This window comes from Passer montanus, unplaced genomic scaffold (assembly GCF_014805655.1).
Source record: "Passer montanus isolate IOZ18808 unplaced genomic scaffold, ASM1480565v1 scaffold16, whole genome shotgun sequence".
In the NCBI taxonomy this organism is placed as follows: Eukaryota; Metazoa; Chordata; class Aves; order Passeriformes; family Passeridae; genus Passer; species Passer montanus.
Genome location: NW_024363160.1, coordinates 8,354,301 through 8,373,816, shown reverse-complemented (window position 1 = coordinate 8,373,816; position 19,516 = coordinate 8,354,301). Strand labels below are relative to the sequence as shown.

The 19,516-nt window shown below is 37.3% G+C and overlaps 1 protein-coding gene across 6 annotated transcripts in view; it reads right to left on the bottom strand.

Annotated features, from left to right (window-relative positions):
- Positions 1–19,516, bottom strand: part of ASPH (aspartate beta-hydroxylase) — a 114,834-nt gene that overhangs the window by 10,234 nt on the left and 85,084 nt on the right. For all 6 annotated transcript variants that reach the window (XM_039702986.1, XM_039702987.1, XM_039702989.1 and 3 more), the window contains 6 exons: positions 16,465–16,563; positions 15,687–15,776; positions 11,841–11,978; positions 5,760–5,895; positions 4,793–4,884; positions 63–196 (listed from right to left, as the gene is read on the bottom strand). In XM_039702986.1, coding sequence (XP_039558920.1) covers positions 63–196; positions 4,793–4,884; positions 5,760–5,895; positions 11,841–11,978; positions 15,687–15,776; positions 16,465–16,563 — 689 coding nt within the window. The remainder of the gene's footprint in view (positions 1–62; positions 197–4,792; positions 4,885–5,759; positions 5,896–11,840; positions 11,979–15,686; positions 15,777–16,464; positions 16,564–19,516) is intronic.

Genomic DNA, 19,516 nt, shown 5'->3' with positions numbered 1-19,516 from the left:
ACCAAACAAACAACCCCCTTCCCCCCAAAACAGTAAAAAAAAACCCAATATTGCAACCATACCTGTCCTCTTGGGCACACCGTATTCTGCAGCCTTCCTTAGGGATCACCAAGCCCAAATGCATCCTCAGCCGACAATTGGTGGGCCCTGTGTGGGGCCAGACATGAGTCCCTGGGTGCATGATAGAATATTTGATCTGCAAGAAGAGAAAGGCACATTTTTTAACACATTCCATTTCACAACCATGCTGATGGGAGTTAGGACTTCGTTTAGTCTCACCCTTGGTGATGGGTGAAAAGTGTAATGCCATCTTTTGTTCGAGTTTCAGCAGCAATTCTCTCTCATATCCTAAAGGCATTTAATATTACAAAACATATGTCTTGTGTGTGTGTGAAACCAGGGGCATGTTTGTGTGTGAAAGTACATAGTTTTAATTTTACTTAAAATAACCAATATTCACATTTCAGGCTGAAAATAATTATCTTCTGTCTACAGTCAGAAAAAATACCTTCTTTCCTGTGGAAAGATTTAAAAGGATGGACAAGAGGAGACACAAGTCTGTGTTCATCAGACTGGCCAGCCCCTCTCAGATGACATGTCTGCAGAGGTGACTGTCAGCCTTGTCTGCAGCAACCATGAGAAAGTGGACCTCCAGATCATGAGAGGATGGAGAAAGTGAAAAAGCAAAATTACTACCTGTTCCAGAGAGCAGATTTGGTCTTACTCGGGGATCTGGCTGGGAAAAATCCCATGACAGAAGAGTGGTCTAGGACAGCTGGTTGATTTCTAAGTAGCAACTTGTCCAAACTCAATAATTCCTATGTGCAGGAAGCAAGGCAACCCAGAAAAAAATGAAACACAAAAAGGAAGCATACAGGAAGTGGATGCAGGGTCAGTCACCCAGGAAGACTGTAGAGACACTCTCTGCAAGGGCAGGGATGAGGTAAGGAAAGTCAAAACTTTCCTGGTGCTGAATCTGAGATAGAACTGAAGGGTAACAGGAGAGATTCCTACAGATATCTCAGCAATAAAAGGAAGTCTAGGGAAAACATATCCAGCTACTAAACGTGACAGAATATCTGATGACAAAGGACATGGAAAAGGCTGAGGCACTACATGTCTTCTTAGCCTCAATCTTTGCTGGTCTGACTAACTTTCAGAAGTGCCAGGCACCTGAGACCAGTGAAATAGACTGGGGCACTGATGACTGATCTTCTGTGGATCAGGCTAGGAAACTTTTAAACAAACTCAACAACCTGGCCTATGGGTCCTGATGGGATCCTGAGGGAAATGGATGATGTGAATCCATACATAATCCACACAGTCTTTGAAAGGTCCCTGCCACCCGCAGAGGTCCCCTGGTAGAAAGGAAATGCTCCTATCTTCAAGAAGGACAAGTAGAATGGTCTGAGGAGCTACTGCCTAGTCAGCCTCACCTCAGCCCTTGGAAAGGTGATGGAGCAAGAAATCCTGGAAACAATTTCCAAACACATAAAGGAAAAAAATGTACCTGGGTGTAGCCAGTATGGCTTTTTGAAGGGGATTCTGTACTTAACCAGCTTTCTGCAGTGAGGTCTCTAGCTTGGTGGATATTGTTTATCTCAACACTAAGTCTTTGAACAGTCTGCCATAAACATCCTAATCAACAAAGTGAGGAAATAGAATCTAGATAAATTCCCAGTGAAGAGGATTGAAACCTGGCATTTAAGCCAGGCTCAACAAGTTATAATCAGAGGCAAAAGTCCAGCTGAAGGCCAGTCATCAGAGGTGCATCCCAGGGCTCAGTAGTGGGTCCAGCACTGTTTAAGAGCTTCACAGTGACTCAGAAGATGGGACAGAGTGCATCTCCCTCAGCAAGTTTCCAGATGATAGAAAATTGAATAGGAATGGTCAACACACTACTTTTTTTTTTCTGCCTTTCATAAAGACTTTGGCAGGATGGAGAAAGGACGAAACACAACCCTTAAAATATTTGACAAAAAGCAGCATAAAATTCTGCACTAGGGACACATACACCAATACAGGCTGATGGACAACTGTCTGGAAAGCAACTTTCTAGAAAGAGACTGTGGGGTCCTCACAGTGCCCAAATTAAACAGGAACCAGCATTGCAGCAGAGACACCAACAGCTTCCAGGGCTGCCTTATGGAGAGCTCTGGCAGCCCATTGAAGGAGGCTATCATTCCTCTAAGAGTTCATGAGATGTCTTAAATGTTGGACCCAGTTCTGTGCTACCTACTGTGAGAGAGACAGGGACAAACTGGAGCAGGTGAAGAGGTATAAAGGGGATTAAGGGATGGGAGAATCTAACATACAAGGGGAAGCAGAGGTAGTTGGGACTGTTCAGCCTGGAGAACATAAGGTTCAAGGAAGGATCTTATCAATGCATTTAAATACCTGATGAGAGGAGTGAGGAAGGCAGAGGCAGGCTCTTCTCAATGGCATCCAGGGAAAGGCAAAGAGGCAATGGACACAGATTGAAACACAGGAAATGCCATTTAAGCATAAAGAAACGCTTTTTTTACTGTACACAGGAACAGGTTGCCCAGAGAGGCAATAGAGTCTCTATCCTCAGAGGCATTCAAAAGCTGGCTGAACATAGCAACATGCTCAATTCATCATAGTTTAAGCAAGGGTAATCTCCACATGTCCCTTCTCACCTTGACCTTTTTGATTCATTCTACAACAAATCAGGGTACAGGAAACATGAATAATGCATGACAGTGATGAGAAGCACCTTTTCAACTGAGAAACCTGCACATTTGGCTGGGACAGAGTAGTTTTGATAAATCTTACAGATTAAGGTATTTCATGCTCTTCAGCTGTTAACAGAACCAGCAGAAGACAGCGTGTGCCTCTTGACTGAAGGTTTTTTGTGTCTCTAAACTGAGGTTTCAGCTTACTGGCAGTTTCTTATGACGGCAAGTGATGAGCACCAGTGGCTGTGGTGAACACAGATCCTCCCACCCAACTCTGCTACACTGTGATGTGTTAGACCCTAACACAATGCAAGCAACTGGTGATGCAGGACATTTACTAATATTTGAGCTAAACAACTTCTGTACTGCTAATATGTCAGCACTGAAGATTGATTCCTGGCATGTACATTATCTGCCCATGCAGATCAGTCTGGATATGTCTGTGAATTAGATCTCTTGCCATGCTCAAGGGCTATTGGTAAATTGTTCTGAACTACCAGTGAGTTGTACTATGGCTGCAATGTAAGAAATGTCCAGATACTGTGATACCTTTAGTTTACTGCTATTTTAAGGAAGAATGCTACAATTTTGATCACTTCCTATTGTTCAATACAGTGTCTCAGCAGCACTGAGCAGGTAGTTGATTATTTTACATTTCATTTATCTTTGTCACTACATGAGGTAATCAAAGCATCCAAATAGTCTATCCACCACAGAATTCCTTATTTCCTGATTGTGTTTGTTCCCATTGCTTAACCAGTGCTTCCATATGTGACTAGGGATCAGCTGATATTTTAAGTTTATTTTAGCAGTAACATCTGAGTCATGGCTAGCAAAAACCTAAAATTGCCCTAGGTATCTCATACTAGTGGATGTAAAACTTTAGACTTCTAGAGCACGACTTTTCAGATCATTTTACATTTATATGTTCAAAACCTGTGACTACAGCTACAGCTGTAAATATACAACACCTCTGCAAACCATATCATGGTGATAACATGTAGGGCACCAAGAAATGATGAACAAAACAGTAGCTCCCAAACAGAATCTGCTCTCAGGGACGGATCCACTTTGGCTCTGGATGCAACTGAGAGAAGTTTTCTTGTAGCCACATCGAGTGTGATGACTTCTCATCAGTTATATTCACTATAACCTGCCTTAGCAACCAATCATGGAACAACAGCTTTGTTCATTTCCACAGCAGTAGCCACCCAGTGTAGTTCTGCACATCAAAAGCAAGGGACTGGTCAAAAAGATGAACACATACACTCAAGGGTCTGAATTAGAGCTACATTAGCACTGTGCTTTTCAACTTCTGCATCCTTAATTTTGCCATGTGAAGGATATTCTCAGTAGTCAATGTAGACAAAATATAATAACTTGGAAAAAATGAAAACTTATGTTCTACAGAGCCACTGCATGTGTATTGACCCATACAAGTCTACTGAATGATTAAATGAGGTTTACTGATAGCTGAATAGTCATGGTAGGCACTTGAAACAAATTTTGTTGGTGCTCACACTCATGGATATAAAATGTTTTCCTTCATCTTCAGGAAATAAGCATGTAGCAGCACTCTTTGGCTTCCACAAGGTGATTCTCCCTCTGTCTAACACAGCCAGGCTGGGGTAGACAGGTGAAGTTTATCACAGTGGAATCTGGCTCATGAAATTAGTTATGTAAAGTTAGCTTTAGATCAGAAAATAAAGCTCAGGCTACAAAGGACCTAATCCAACCTCCTGCTCAAAGCAGAGTTAGGCTGTGAGTCAGATCAGGTCACTTCAGGCTGAGGTTCAGTAAGGCATTACTTATTGGTTGACCCATGGCAAATAACTAATTACATGAGCTCCCAGGAAACACAAGGTAAAATGGCTCAACTAAAGAGTCCAGAGAAAGGCTTCAGCTAACATATTTCACCTGGTATTTGCTGATAGTTAAAATAGGGCATACTTTTATTGTTAAGTTTATCATGTGCTTGAGGCATCATTAAATATACCAAAATTGTGCATTCCTCTATACATATCCCTCTATTCCTCAAAATCACCTGCTCCCAGCATTAAGAAATTGCAAAAATGAAGAAGTTTGCCAGGTACCTGTCCTCTTCTGCAGCCAGTAGCTTCTGGGAATCTTTCCAATAAAGCACATGTTTTCGGAACACTTTTACAAGCATTCTCATTTTTTCTTCCTAGTGAAAATAATGGATAGAGCATTGGTAAGAGCAATGAAAGAACATTTCCATTTTCTGCTTTGCAGAAGAGCAGCAAAGCTGCCAAAGACCTGACACTGAGAGACAGGTAAATATTACTGCTCTCATTTTATAGACTGTGCAGCCTAAGTACCTCCATGTTGTAATATCATAGCAGCCTACTCATTTTACTTTTACATTATTTGTGAACACCAGGCTTTCTACAATTTAAAAAAAGTGTTATTTTAAACGTATAATCACTTATGTGGGTGCATAGGAAAAAAACTATTTAAAATGCTCCCAGTATAATAAAATTTCAACACCAGATTATATTTTTATATAAATTGGCTTTTAATATTTTATTTTTCAGTACTCCTTCATATGTGGAGTTTCATAAGAATTTAAGGTCATTCCAAGATTTGGGCCACCCAGTACACAGCTCAGGGGCAGGGCAGCAGGCATATTAAAGTCATATTCTTTTGCTCATACTGTTTCTGAACGGCAGAGCTCCCCTAGCTGCCAACACAGAACTGAGGATGTGCCTTCTCCCAGGTCCCCATCTTCCTTCCCTCAGGCTGATCTGTACTATGCATTACCAGGTAAAGAGTTGGCAGCCTTGCCAGAAGAGGAGTACACTCACTGAACAGTTACCATACTCAAGGGACCCTTAGAGGTATTGGGGACAGTGTGGTTTAGAATGAAGTACTCCTGCTCATTGTCACAGGGGTCCTGAACATTGTTTTATCAGCTCCCTTCCTCTGTACACACTGATTACAAAAACAGTTCTAGAAAAAGCTGTGTTGATACCCCTTATTACACTATGTTAATCTGGGATAATGAAATTGAGGTAATAGAAGAAATATGGAATGTTTTACCTTGTTGCCATAAGGTAAACTGGCTCCAGTCTCCTTTCTCCCGTAGGTTCTCATCTTCAGGCAGGAAGAGGCTTTGTTTTTTATCCATCACAGCAAGACCCTCATCACGAATGAGCTTCCAGTTTTTCTCTAAGGACTGTTGTGAGAGCCATGTTACTGCACTAAGAAATTACTGTGTTTGGCTTGAGTACCATTTTTATTTTTTCCCACCATTACTAGCTTTTTTTATATATTTAAAAGCAATAAAAGAAAGTGTTTGTCGTTATTATCAAGTTGCTTTAAATTCTATTCCCTTCTGACATATTAAGGCACGAAAAATAACTTTCACACTACTCTTCAGATTCAGCTACATTGGGATTGTACGATTTCAACAATAGCCAGCCTCTTTGCAGACCAGGCCTCACTTTGACTTGCTTTTTGATGAGCTAAGGGCTCTTTAAGTGATCATTTTGTATTGCAAGCTAAATGTATTGATCTTCCTAAATGCTGTGCATGTGACCTGGAATTCTGGCAACTGGAAAACCACTTATATAACCTGGAACTCCAGGTGTTTGCAGAATATTACAGACCAAAGAGGCTAAATTTAAACACACCACTTGAGTTGAACTCTATGACTGAAACCTTCAAAAAGGCTTGCTGAGATTGACTTGCATGTGTTGATGCTATTGCAAAAGTCATATACAACTTGAAATGCCATGTGATCATATATGGACACAACAATTGAGAATGTATGAGCTGCCTTACACTTCATACATACAAAGCCACAAAATAGCAGAATTAAAATTTCTGTTCTCTGCTGCCTTAGGACATTGTATTTGGAGAAATCAGATAGCTTAGAAAACCTTTTATTCTACCAATAATAAGTAATTTTAATGTCATAGCAATATAAATGGAAAACCCACAGTATAACAATGGATCTGTATAAAAGTAACTTCAATTTCCCAACAGCTTACTTTTCTCACTAAACCTTATTTTGAGTGAATAGTTTTCATTTTTCCTTTGTGCTCTTGAACAATGCATTTCTGTAAGACATTTTCAATCCATTTCACACTGAAATAAGCTATGGTTATGAAATAAGTATGTTCCCACACTACCTCCTTATATGATGAAGAAAAGGTGATATAGGTGCTAAGTGCCCCCTTTTAGTCTTGAAACTTCATATGTTTATTAGCCATCCTCATGTAAATTAAACAGTTGCATTTTGGAAAAGGTGATATAGGTGCTAAGTGATATAAGCGCCCCCTTTTAGTCTTGAAACGTCATATGTTTATTAGCCATCCTCATGTAAATTAAACAGTTGCATTTTCCACTTGAGTTTTTTTTTTACTTAAAGGAAAAGTTGATCTGACAAAATTGTTTTGTATTGTTAGATCATAAAAGGCTCAACAAAGCAAACTTTGGGTAGAACATGTTGTCTATAATACAGCTACTTTCTCCCACTAGAACAATTTTAGCTAGGCTAAAATGTATGAAAATATGAATTTCACTTCTGTTATTACTGTAATCTCTATCATAACACATTGGGTTTTTCTTTCACCTATCAAAAAAATGGGGAAGAACACTTATTTTTCCTAGTGTATTCACATTATTCTCCCTCATTGATGGTTTCTATAACACTCATTTAACAGTTAGCATTAAGTAAAAATGCAGAGGGTTGTTTTGGGGTTGTTTTTTTTCTTTAGAATATCTTTGGAAAACTGACTTTTCCAAAAAGTGTAAGTGTACAAAAAAAAGACTGAAAATTTCCACCTTATCAGAGATGTATATGAGAATAGTGCTGCTACTCATTCAGCACTACCCTATCTACAAAAGGAAATGCCAGCTTGAGTACTTGGTTTTGCACTGGCTGGAGAAGAGAAAGAAAAGAATAACCTACACTCACACCAGCCTCAATTTAAAGTGATATAGAGCAATAAAACTGGAAAAGTTTAAAAGATATGACAAGTTCTTCTGTGCTTCCTCAAGCTCCAGGTTAGAGCATTAAATTAATATTTGGTGCAATATCCTGATTACAACTGAAAAACCAGGAGGCAACAAGCGCTGGGAGCATATGTACTTGTTTTCTAGCAGCTGATTCCCATAAACCTCCATATGGCTTTTTAAATACAGTTTCTAATAACAATTGAAGTTTACAGTTGCTGTACATCTGGCAATAATGTAGATTTTATTTAAATAGGGATTGTTTAATATTGGAGGTTTTTATGTGAGACTATTACATTGAAAGTATCCTTGCTCTGTGCTGTCAAACCCTTTCAAAGTGTGGTTATAAATGACACAGGAAGAGATTAAGAGGTGGCTACCCCTCATGTGAGGCATAACTACTGACCACACATCCATTTTAATTCACTGAACTATAAAATAAAATTGTGGTGAAGAGTTTAATGTACTTCACTTTGTTATGGAAACAGAATAGGAAAGCATTCACAATCAGTTTCCACATCTCCACTGGGTAACGCTGATAACCTCCGAGCAAGGGGTTAAAAATAGATTCCTTGCACCCATTCAGTCACTCAGAGAGCTTAAACATCAGCACCTGTATGCATCATCTTTTCTCCTTTCAACACATGCTCCCCTTAAAGCATCCAACCACACTTTAAATACACATTTCAATTTAATTTCTCCCTTGACTATGAATGTTTAGCTATTATTACCTAAACCATTAAGGCCCAGCTGTCAACCTATGGAAAACTATAAAGATATGTGCTGCTGCCAATACTTTTATTGTCTTTCTGCACTTTTCTTGGTGCACTTGAAAATTTATATAATAAAATTTATATCAGTAAATTGTAGTAAATTATTGGCAAAGCATCATCTGGGTCCTTTCCAAATGTCAAAGGACACAACTAGAAAGGACAAAGTTAATTAAGTCATTGCCTACATATTAATTTCAGATCAGTGGAAAGTCTCTAGGATCCAACACCATTGTATCTCTTTCACTATTTTTTACATGAGCACCAGAATAGAATAATGCTATAAATTAGGTTCTACAGAAGGTACTGGAGAAAGATGCAATGACTCAGTAAGACTGGCTGAGGAAAGCTAATCATCCCGAAGGAAAAGGATGGGCTTTTAAAGATGAAAGTAAGGTTTCCTTTCAGCTGAGGTCAAAAGAGGAAGACAGTTTCTTGAATTCCCAGGTCCAAAGGCCTAAAATACCTGTAAATCAGAAACATTAGCAGAACATCTCTACATAAGTCACTCACCACATCCTTCCTAATATAAAGGTTTATATTTTCTTCTCCTGAGAAATCAGGTGCCTCTCCCTATTCTTTCAAAGAAAAACATTAAGCCTCAGTGAGCTGCAGAGAGAGTCAAAACTCCACTTCCCTTCAGCATAGTTCCACTAATTAAGATCTACAATGTCCTGATAAGTGTTACTGAGATTCTCAGTCTTCCCCACCTCCCCCCACAAAAAAACCCCAGCCCAAAACCCTCTTCTTTAAGACATCCAGGCAAGCAGGTAATATTAAAAGAGATAAAGTATGAGATTGTCTTTTTTCACCTTACCCATCAGGAAGTTAAGCATCAGGACCCATTTTTTAAGTAAAGCAGTAGGAGAGTTAACACCATAAAAGGAGACATGCCATGCTTAGACAGTTATTTAGCATTGTAAAAATGAATCATCCTGTGAAAATACCCTTTTTTTTCACTTGCAAACAATGCCACTAGCATGGACAGTATGTCTCAGTCTGTAGGATTACAGCTAGTTAAGCTTAATGCTCCTCAGAATGAAGTTATTAAATTGAGAATACTGAAAAAAACCCAATTTTCTCTTTAGACTTTCTGTGGAAGAAGCAAGGCAGTGTCAAGATTCACATCTCCATCTCTAGGCCCAAGAAATTAGATGACCCTTTATAAGAAAATCAAGTCAGGTCTGTGCTGTAAGATGTCACTGACCACAGCTGTGCTGGTTAATGGAATGAACCAAAGAGAGTTCAGCCTTACTACTGCCCCAGCCCAAATAAATGCTCAGTTAGCATTACTAAGATACCAAGTTATTGAAAATAGTTAATTCCCATTTAACAAGCAGTGAAACTCAGAGAGAGGGTCAGGGCCTCCAGTGCTGTGTACACTATATGTCCATATTGAATCCTACCACGGTGATTTGGAAGTGATTTCCCACATTTCCCACACAGACAGAAGAGGAATGTAATGAAATGAAGCAGTAGGAACTAACTATTGATTGGTTTCTGCTTTGTGAGAAAGGGAAATAATTTTTTTAACTAAAACATGTATAGAAGTTGGAGTACTTCAGAAACTAGAAAACTAATGTCATCAATAATATTTTGCTGCTTCCTGAAGAGTACTACTTCTAGTCTTGTTTGCAGCATTGCAAGCAATTAGAATGAAACCTGCTTTCTTTCAAAACTTCCAGTATTTTCCTGAGTTACAAAAAAAACAACAATACAAATATGTGTCCTGATGCATATAACTAACTACATTTTTTACCTTCATTCTTTAAACTGCGAGTGTTGTCTCAAAGATCTTACTGCTCCCAAATTATGATACCTGTACAAGTAATTTACCAGTCACAATTTAATCTAGATTCACTGACATATTGCTAATAAACATGTACCACCAAATGATGGGAAAGAAAAGGTATTATTGAATTCCAGAGAGGCAGTTGTACTGTGGAGGTCAGAGGTGAAATTTTTATCCTTGCTGGTTTCCTGAGCAGCTCTTCTAGAAGCCACTCAAGATGCTGATCCAAACCAAGACCTCCATATCCAGCCTGATTTATCTGAAAAATTCCCCTTCAAGGTGAAGCTCTGGCCATTTTATAACATCAACTGAATCCTTTCATCCTTCAAAGCTGACTCATGCCAAGGGTGAATGGATCATTACCTTCTGTGACATAGGAATTTGAAAGGTTTACATGTAAGGAACTGTAAAACAACACTGCATGTAGCTCTAAAACACCAATCAAATAATATGTATATTTCCTTTTTGTTTGACAGAAACATGTTAAGAACTTCCCAGTTTCTCCATATCTTTTATGACAAGAAGCATCCATTCCCCAAATACCTCAAGAATTAGTTCAATATGAGCACATTTCATGTGCTAGTCCACAAAGATCACTGCTTTTTGGTGTGGCTGAGATCATATTGGAGAATCACACTTTAATTTAAATTTCTAGCCGTATATTTGTCGCCACCAAAACCATAACAAAGAGCAGTCTTCCTTTTTAAACTACTTTTATTTTTTTTTAAATAACCATCATTCCAGAGTGGTTTTTTTAAACATGCTATGTAACTAAGTATAAAGAAACAACCACTCTGAAATTAAGAAGTTCCCAGTTTCTCCATATCTTTTATTTTTTTAAAATAACCATCATTCCATAGCGGTTTTTTTAAACATGCTATGTAACTAAGTATAAAGAAACAACCACTCTGAAGGAATTTGTTCCTTACAAATACACTTTTTTGGTTTAAATAATTTATTATAATGGTTTCTCTAAACCACACAATAATTGAAACATACAGGAAAAAAGGCTCTTCCAAATTTTTTAGGAATTATTATTAGAATTGTAGTAAATTAATAAAAAAACAATGCAATTTTGGAAATAAAAGCTATTGTTATGAACAACAACCACACTACTTGCCTTGCATTAAATAAATAAAAACCTTTTAAAGAATTTAAATTCTGCATTATTATCTTTTGTTAAATCCATCACTGGGAATCTACACTTGTTTGTCTCAAGCAATTAAAAGCTTCCAAAGTCATGAAATATTACACAAGGGCTCAAAAGCACAGCCTTTCCTAATTAAAAATTCACAATGGGTATTCCAGACATTACAAAATTGTGCTGTCATTTTCCACTTGAGATGTTACATTTGTCTACCATGCAAATTTTGTATTTATTAATAATTTCAGTCATCCTGTCTCCATTCTCAAATTTGAAAATGTTCAAGCTTATTTTATAATATCTTACTTAATTCTTGTGCTCAGTCTGACAGTGGTGTCTGGTGTCACAGTCAATAGTTCTGACCTTATTGATTAGCATTTTCTCTGCTTAATAACTGAAATTATAGCTGTAATTTTAATAAAAACAAAAGTATAATGAGTATAATGAAGCCTTACCTTCACCAGTTCTGTATACCCAGTTTCCCTTGCTGTCCACCAGGGCTGAGCTTTCAGTCCCTTGACATTGTAGAGGGAGCGCTGCCAAACTGATGCAAAGTGACCTCTTTGGTATCCAAGTTCGTACCACTTGTATGCCTAAAACATTGTAGTTGTAAACAACCAAATTCTTATCAGCCAAACTCCTACAGGAAAAAAGTAACACTTCCTGGCAAGGCAGCAGGCTGTCTCTTCAGATCTTGGGGTTATTATTTTAATAAAATGCACAAACGAATTCTTTAGGAAAAAAACAAAAAAACAAACCCACAAACAAACAAAAATACCAAATAACAAAATAGATCAGTTGGCCAAGAAAGTCCAGTCCAACATTAACAAAACAGGATAATCTTCTCACTTTTAATAAAATGCACTAATGAATTCTTTAAGAAAAAAACAAAAACACAAACAAACAAAAAAACCCAAATAACAAAATAGATCCGTTGGCCAAGAAAGTCCAGTCCAACATTAACAAAACAGGATAATCTTCTCACACCCATCCAGATCAAATATGGGCCTGTCCATGGACTTGGAATATCCAGTTGTTTCTCATCTTATTCAATTTAATTTTCTCAGTTTCAATCCTCTACCTACAAGTGAAAGAAGACTGTCTTCTGCTGCCAGTGGAGATGCTGTGATGATGAAAACAATGATGACTTCAAGTGTTAATTATCTAATACTTAAATGCACTTGAGTTTCTTCAAATGTGTTTTGCCACACCAAAATGGATCACATGAAGTTAATACTGGACCTCTGCTTGTCTTTACTCTCCCTTTACACAACTTGTTTTACCCCTGCACAGCAGCAAAAAAAGCAAAGAAAAAAATGAGATGCTTGGAAAGAAAAGACCCAGCATTTGTAGTACTGTGAGAAACCATAGGCAGAGAAAGTTATACAGAGCTGCCTCTTCAGAAACCTGCTGAAGTTAATACTGGACCTTTGTCTTTACTCTCCCTTTACCCGACTTGCATAGCAGCAAAAAAAAGCAAAGAAAGAAAATGAGATGTTTGGAAAGAAAAGACCCAGCATTTTTAGTACTGTGAGAAACCATAGGCAGAGAAAGTTATACAGAGCTGCCTCCTTCCTGCCCAATATTGCTGCTACAGCTGCAATATTTCAGACAACATAATTTAAAAAGATCCCTCAATAAACAAAAAAAGAAACAACACTCCCCCCGCAAAAAAAAAACCAAAACAAACTAAAAAAAAAGGACAGCTAAATAGGGAAAAATAAGAACAATAATTCCAGAGCAGAAGGGCTGAGGCAGGCAGCAATCCCTGCCTTGAACAGAAACTGGCAAATGTCCTTGTTGAGAGTCTGTAAACTTGAAGAAAGCTTTTGAAAATTGTGGTACTCTGATCTTTATAACTCTCCCAAAGTATGGAGCAAAGTCTGCAATATGCTGTTGCCCTACAGTATTTATTTGAAGTACACAATAGTGTGGATGAACAGAATAACAGCAGATGATATATAAACTATCATCTTTTTCTCCCTAGAGAAGCTCAGTAAAATTGTGCATGGGTCAAAAAAATAATAAGGTAATACACAAAGGTAATACACAGTATATCTTTAAATGTTGATGTCATTTTGGTTAACTGTCTGAAATGGAAGCATTAGGATTTATAACATTTGTTCCCCAAAGTTAAAATACCAGTGAGATATCAATAGATGGTTCATGCTGACTGACTGCACTCAATTGCAATGTCTGGACTTAGCCCAAGTGATAAGGGGAATGAGTTATTTGTTTCAGACCCTGAGCAATGAGTATGAATGATGCTGCTCTTTAAGATACATCAACTATTATGACGATGTATAATACAATTAATTTTTATTTATTACAAGTATTGTGCTATGGAAATTGCCTTTACCAGGATGGAATAGGGTTAGGCTGCCTCAGTCATCCTTTCCATTCCCAAGACTCTGTGAGAACCATTTATTTTCTCATGCAGGTCTTGGCAGGTGAACATGGGAAGCTACGACAGTGCATCTCACTTTTCCAGGACAGAAATTGTTTGAGATGCACCCAGTTTATACATTCTGTGTGAAGAGTGCTTTGTTGTGTAACAACTTCCACGGTTTTAATTTCTCTTTTCTTAAGCCAATATGGTATTTTATCAAATTATAGTTGCAAATTACTCAATACTGTTCCTCTAACATTTTCCAAGGCCACATTCATAACTCCTGATTTAGCTCTAATAGATGAATATCTCCCTTCAACAAACCTTCTGTGATAGCAATTTCACATCTAACTTAAATATTGATCTATTTCCTTGATTAAATCTTGAAATTCAGCAAGTCTAGCAAGGTCAGTGAGAAAAATTTAGCTGAATAATGGACTTTCCACTGATATATTTAGAAGTCTCCTCTATCCCAAGAAGTTCATTTGTCATTAATTAAATTTTTTCTACAGCAGATTTGGCCATCAACTTCATAAACATTAACACATCATTATCCTGGGGTTAGAGATGCTGTATTAATTACATCTGTGTGATATCTTCAGTCAAGCATGGCAATGGGATGTTCTATGCTCAACAACTCAACCCTGAATGTCCCCTGGAAATGTACAGGGATTTGAGAGAAGGAGACAGAGTTAGAGTGTGAAAGCAGACTCTGTGTGTGCATGTGTTTCTAAGTAAATTGAAGTAAACTAATTCTCATTTATAAATGAACAATTAAAAAAAAGTAATTGGAAGAGTAGTGAGGGAAGGTAATCTAGCTTAAAGCTCAGATATTACATTCTAGATCTACTGTATGTATAAAGTATTGTAATGAAAGTTCCATGACTTATTAAAAGAAAGAGTAACCTGATGGACTAGGCTTGAGAAAGATCACACACAGAGGCTTCATCACAGCCCACTTGTCTACAGATCATACTGGAGAACCACCTATTGACTGGGCCACAGCACTAAAGGGGTCAGCATGTTTTACAGTTTTTTTAGGTATTAATATTGCACGTATTACTGGGTAAGTAATTAAAAAGCAGTGATTTTCATGGCTATTTCTACTGTGATTTTTAGTGCTTATTCTCTTCGTATTTCCCACTAGGAATTGGAAATTTGTTTGCTGTTGTTTTTAAATTCATTCCCTTATTAAAGTACATGACTAATCAGAGTCTTCAAAAAAGGTCTTTTGCTCCCCTTCCATGACCGTAGTGAAAAGTCATACATTTAAATTTCGCTTTTAAGTAAAATTTGATTTCAAATACACAAAAGAGAAACTCTTATGGCTTCTAGTATCATATGTTTGTTTTTGTTGGGAACTCAACAGACACATAGTAAAAAGCTCTGTTTTCCTGAATGATTTGCTAATTTAGTTACTGAAAAAATTTCATAACTCAGCCAATTCATTCAGTCCTCTCATGATCCTCTTTTGTCACATACTCATTGGTGCTTTTCCTTGGAAAGAACGGAAGATTTACAAAACAGTGTTATACAAAGACTTCTATTCAGTAATATACATGTAACTGATTCTTTTTACTCTCATTTAAATTTGTGTTGTGATATAAGCAAAAAACAGATTCTAGAAACATTTAAAATTCATGTAAATTTTTAGCCCCTTGTTTCAAGCTGCCCTATGCCAGCTTAAACATCTTCAGTTAAATCTAAAGCAAGGGATGCTAAGAGATTATATTGCAATGCCTACAACGGAATTTTGCTGTTGATCATCTTGACTTCTACACACATGTGCTGGATTGTTGTTGCAGTCGGACTACTCTTGTTTTCACCATTAAGCCCATCATTAAACGCTCTTCTGGATTTTACAGCCACTCACAGATTTAGATTTTAAACCAAGAACAGATTAAACTTGTACCTCTTTGTCTCCCATTCTCTGTAATGCGTCACCCAGATGAAAATAAAAACGTCCATCATCTGTGCCAGGGTCACCAGACTCCAGTCCTTCCTAAAAATTACATAAAAAAAAAATAAATAAATATAAAAGGTATAAGTAAATTTCAACAGGACATCTAAAATAATTCATTTAATTGCTGTAAATAGTCTGTCAATCCTGTGCAAGAGACAGGCTATGAAATTAGGTAAAAATGTAACCACCATGCTAACCTGGAACTTAAGCTGAATAAATATAATATGTCAGTAGAAAGTAATTGAGAAATTTTACCAGTTTTCCAAATCTCACAGCTTCTCCCTTCAATCCCCCCAAGATAGAGGCATATTCAGAGATGGATAATTGCCCCTGACCCTATAAACATATACACAAGCATTTTATAGAGCTGGATCAAGGTTTTATTTTGTAGTATTTCTTCCCAAACACTCAGAATTATACATAAGGCTTATCTGGATCTTTCAAGACCCTTAGGCTTGCAGCATACTACTGACCTGAAAAAATTTAAGGCTCAGAGACCTTTGGGTTAACCATTAATAAAACAAATACTTGATGTTTAAAGATCGATGGTTTTCAATGTACAAATTTCATAATTCAAATTTCAGTTCATAAGCAGCGATACACTAGTATAACTCCAACAAATAGCTTAAGCAGTGATTTATAATTAGTACACTTCTAGACTGACACATTTAATGCATTCCAATTCTACCTTTTGCTGGTAAAACATTCACTGTGGGTGATAAAGTACCTGTAGATAAGGTATGCTCTCTGCTATCTTGTTTTCTGCCTTCAGGATAAAGCCATAATGTACTTTGGCAAAGCCATCATTTGGAGCCAGACTTAGAACCTGATTGAGAGAAAATGAATTAAATATACCTGTATGAATCTATGCAAATTAACAGACCTGGGTACATAATACTATTTAGTAATGCAATGGTATTTTCTTCCATTACTGATTCTCGGGTAAACCCTTGGCTTGTCTGTGCTTTCTTTTCCTCATTCACTTTTGTGCTTTCTCCAGATGAGCCAAACTTTCGAGTCTCAGAAGTAAAATTATTTCAACAGAAATTGCTTTATTTTTCACTTCTCTGTCCTTTCCTACACTCCTCTCTTGAGCTGCAGCACTCTACATTACAGAATGAAACCCACTATTAACAATTAAGTTATTTATTCCATGTTTGACTAATCAGAAGGAAAGCAGCTACTCATGAAAAATGCTGCAGCAGAAACATACCTGAAATAGTTTTAAATTAGACAGATTTCCAATGGTGGCAAACAAGTTTTTGCAAAGGAAAATACATGAAACATAATGACTGTTATTTAGAAAGAAGCTGTAATGTAATGCCAGCATTGTGAGATGGGAATGTGCAAACCCTGGAACACCAAGGGCACTCTCAGCACAGTGGTGAACTGGAGCACTCTCTGGAACAGTGTGCACTTTTCTGGCCATGAGAAAGAAGGTAATAAAAAGTCTACTGCAGTAGTGACTCAGTGTGCTTTCACACTAGAAGCTGATGGATAAATTATTCTTGTGTAGCTGTGTGCTGGACTCTGACCAAGACCAAACATGCTAAATTCAGCTAAAAGATTTTGTACCCTCAACAAGATTCAGATCATATCTGAGTTTACAAACTAGCTTAATTTGCAGAAAAGAGAAACTCATGGGCAAATGTCCAGAGATGGATATTTCAGGGGGAATGTGGAAGAGAACCATTTGTGGGTACAGGGACAGCTGTAGGAAAGGATCAGTATATGGGGCAGTGTTTCAGGGGAAGGAGATGTGAAGCTGCCAACCTGAGTCCTGAAACATGCACCCCCAACACCAGTCAGCTAATTTAAGTTCATTTGGTCTGCCTCAGCCAAGGGCAAAAATTAGAGAGAATGTCTTGATCTATTTTTCAGCTCTGCATTTCTATGATGTACATAATCGATATAATTTGTAGCTGTATGCAATATCAATTACATGGTTAAGTTAATCTGTTTTTACACCTCCTCTTTCCTTAAAATAAGGGTGGACAGTCTTATCAGGATAGACCCTCAGCCTGTGAGGATCATCACAGGAGCCTGGCAGGCAGTGGAATTACAGAGGTTGATAACCACTGAATGTCTAGACAGTTGCTAAATACAAAACAACAGGTAGATGAGCAATTTCTCTTGCCTAAATCCATTTTTGAAGCTACTAAACCTATGCCATGAATAAAATGCCTGCATACACTATAGTTATTTCCCTCTGCTTTTTCTAGTCATTGTCTGAGATCACTTTTCAATCAAAATAATTACAAGTAAAATCATAAGAAGTTTTCTGGACCAATTTCTCTCTTTTCTCAAATCTTAAACACACCAACTACATCCAAGCAAAACCAAAAACCACAGCCATGAAGGTACGAAATGTTATGAGTTAAAAATAGCAACATTTTACTTCTTTGCACAGAAAATACTTATTATGAAGGAACAAACAACGTGAGAGTCTATTGGAAGTCCATAGTATGAGACATTATTAGGAAATTATTAGGAAAAAGTACCACAGTAAGGATGAGCATTATCCCTAGTATAAGACTACACTACCACCTTCTGCATCTTATGCCTTTTGACTACAGGATTCTATGTATAATTATTTTGATCCAAGAATCTGTACCTGCAGGGTGAAATGAAATGACTGACAGAAATATTTATTAGCCACATAATTTTGTTACAGTTTCTTTAACTATAGGACAAAGCTATCTGATTAATTAAGACAGAATAGAATTTTCTGTATTACGGTTCATTTAAACTATGCCGAGTTGCATTAAGGAATGATCTACATTCAGAGCCCCTAAAGAGAAGCAAAGAGATACAATCAGCAGAAATTACACTGGAAGTATTTAATGTAAATTGTATTACTACGTTGCTGTTGCTGTGTGCAATATTAATTATGTTTAGAAATAAGTTTTACTAAACTGCTCATAGCCCATTAAATATTAATCATGAATATAGAAATTAACCTCTGGGGCTATCAGAGACTAATTAGCTATGGCAGAGCACTGTGTTAATGTGGATATTCTGGTTTTGGTACCTGAGATAGCTCAATCAGAGCTGGCTTACGCCTGTCTCTCTGATGCTGCACTGAACCATGCACACATGCCTCAGCATGGAGGCAGAAAAAGGGTAACCAGTCTTACAAAGTTCTCTTTCATTGTCTTTTTTTATAATCAGTCTGTCTCTCTGATGCTGTGCATGGCACTGAACCATGCACACCTGCCTTAGCATGGAGGCAGAAAAAGGGTAACCAGTCTTACAAAGTTCTCTTTCATTGTCTTTTTTTATAATCTGTGGATGTTTGAACCAAAAATACTTCTAATTCTACCCGGACTACTTTTGAAGTTATGTTCTCTTTGAAAATAGAAGTAGCTCTGAATTCTACTAGGATTACCCTTAATGTTATGTTTCCATGTCTCCAAGTTCAATATTCAAAAGAAAATTATTTAATATTAGAAACAAAACTGAAATCCCCTCCAGCTGGACACCATTTTCCATATGAGGTTCATCAAAAAACTCTGGCAAACACAAACTAGGAAAGTGTATTTTGGGCAAGTTATACTATACCACACCACACAGCAGTTGGAAGCAAAAAACTCTCTTGGTGTGAAGTTCAGTGTTTATACACATTGCTTCTGTAATTAAAAAAAAACCCCCATATATTAAGGACTTTTAAAATAAGCTGCTAAGATGTAACAAAATTGGAAAGAAAAATAAGAATTGACTGGAAAATAACCAAACTGGCTATTAAATGTGAAGCAAAAGCAGGAAGTTTTCATCTACCA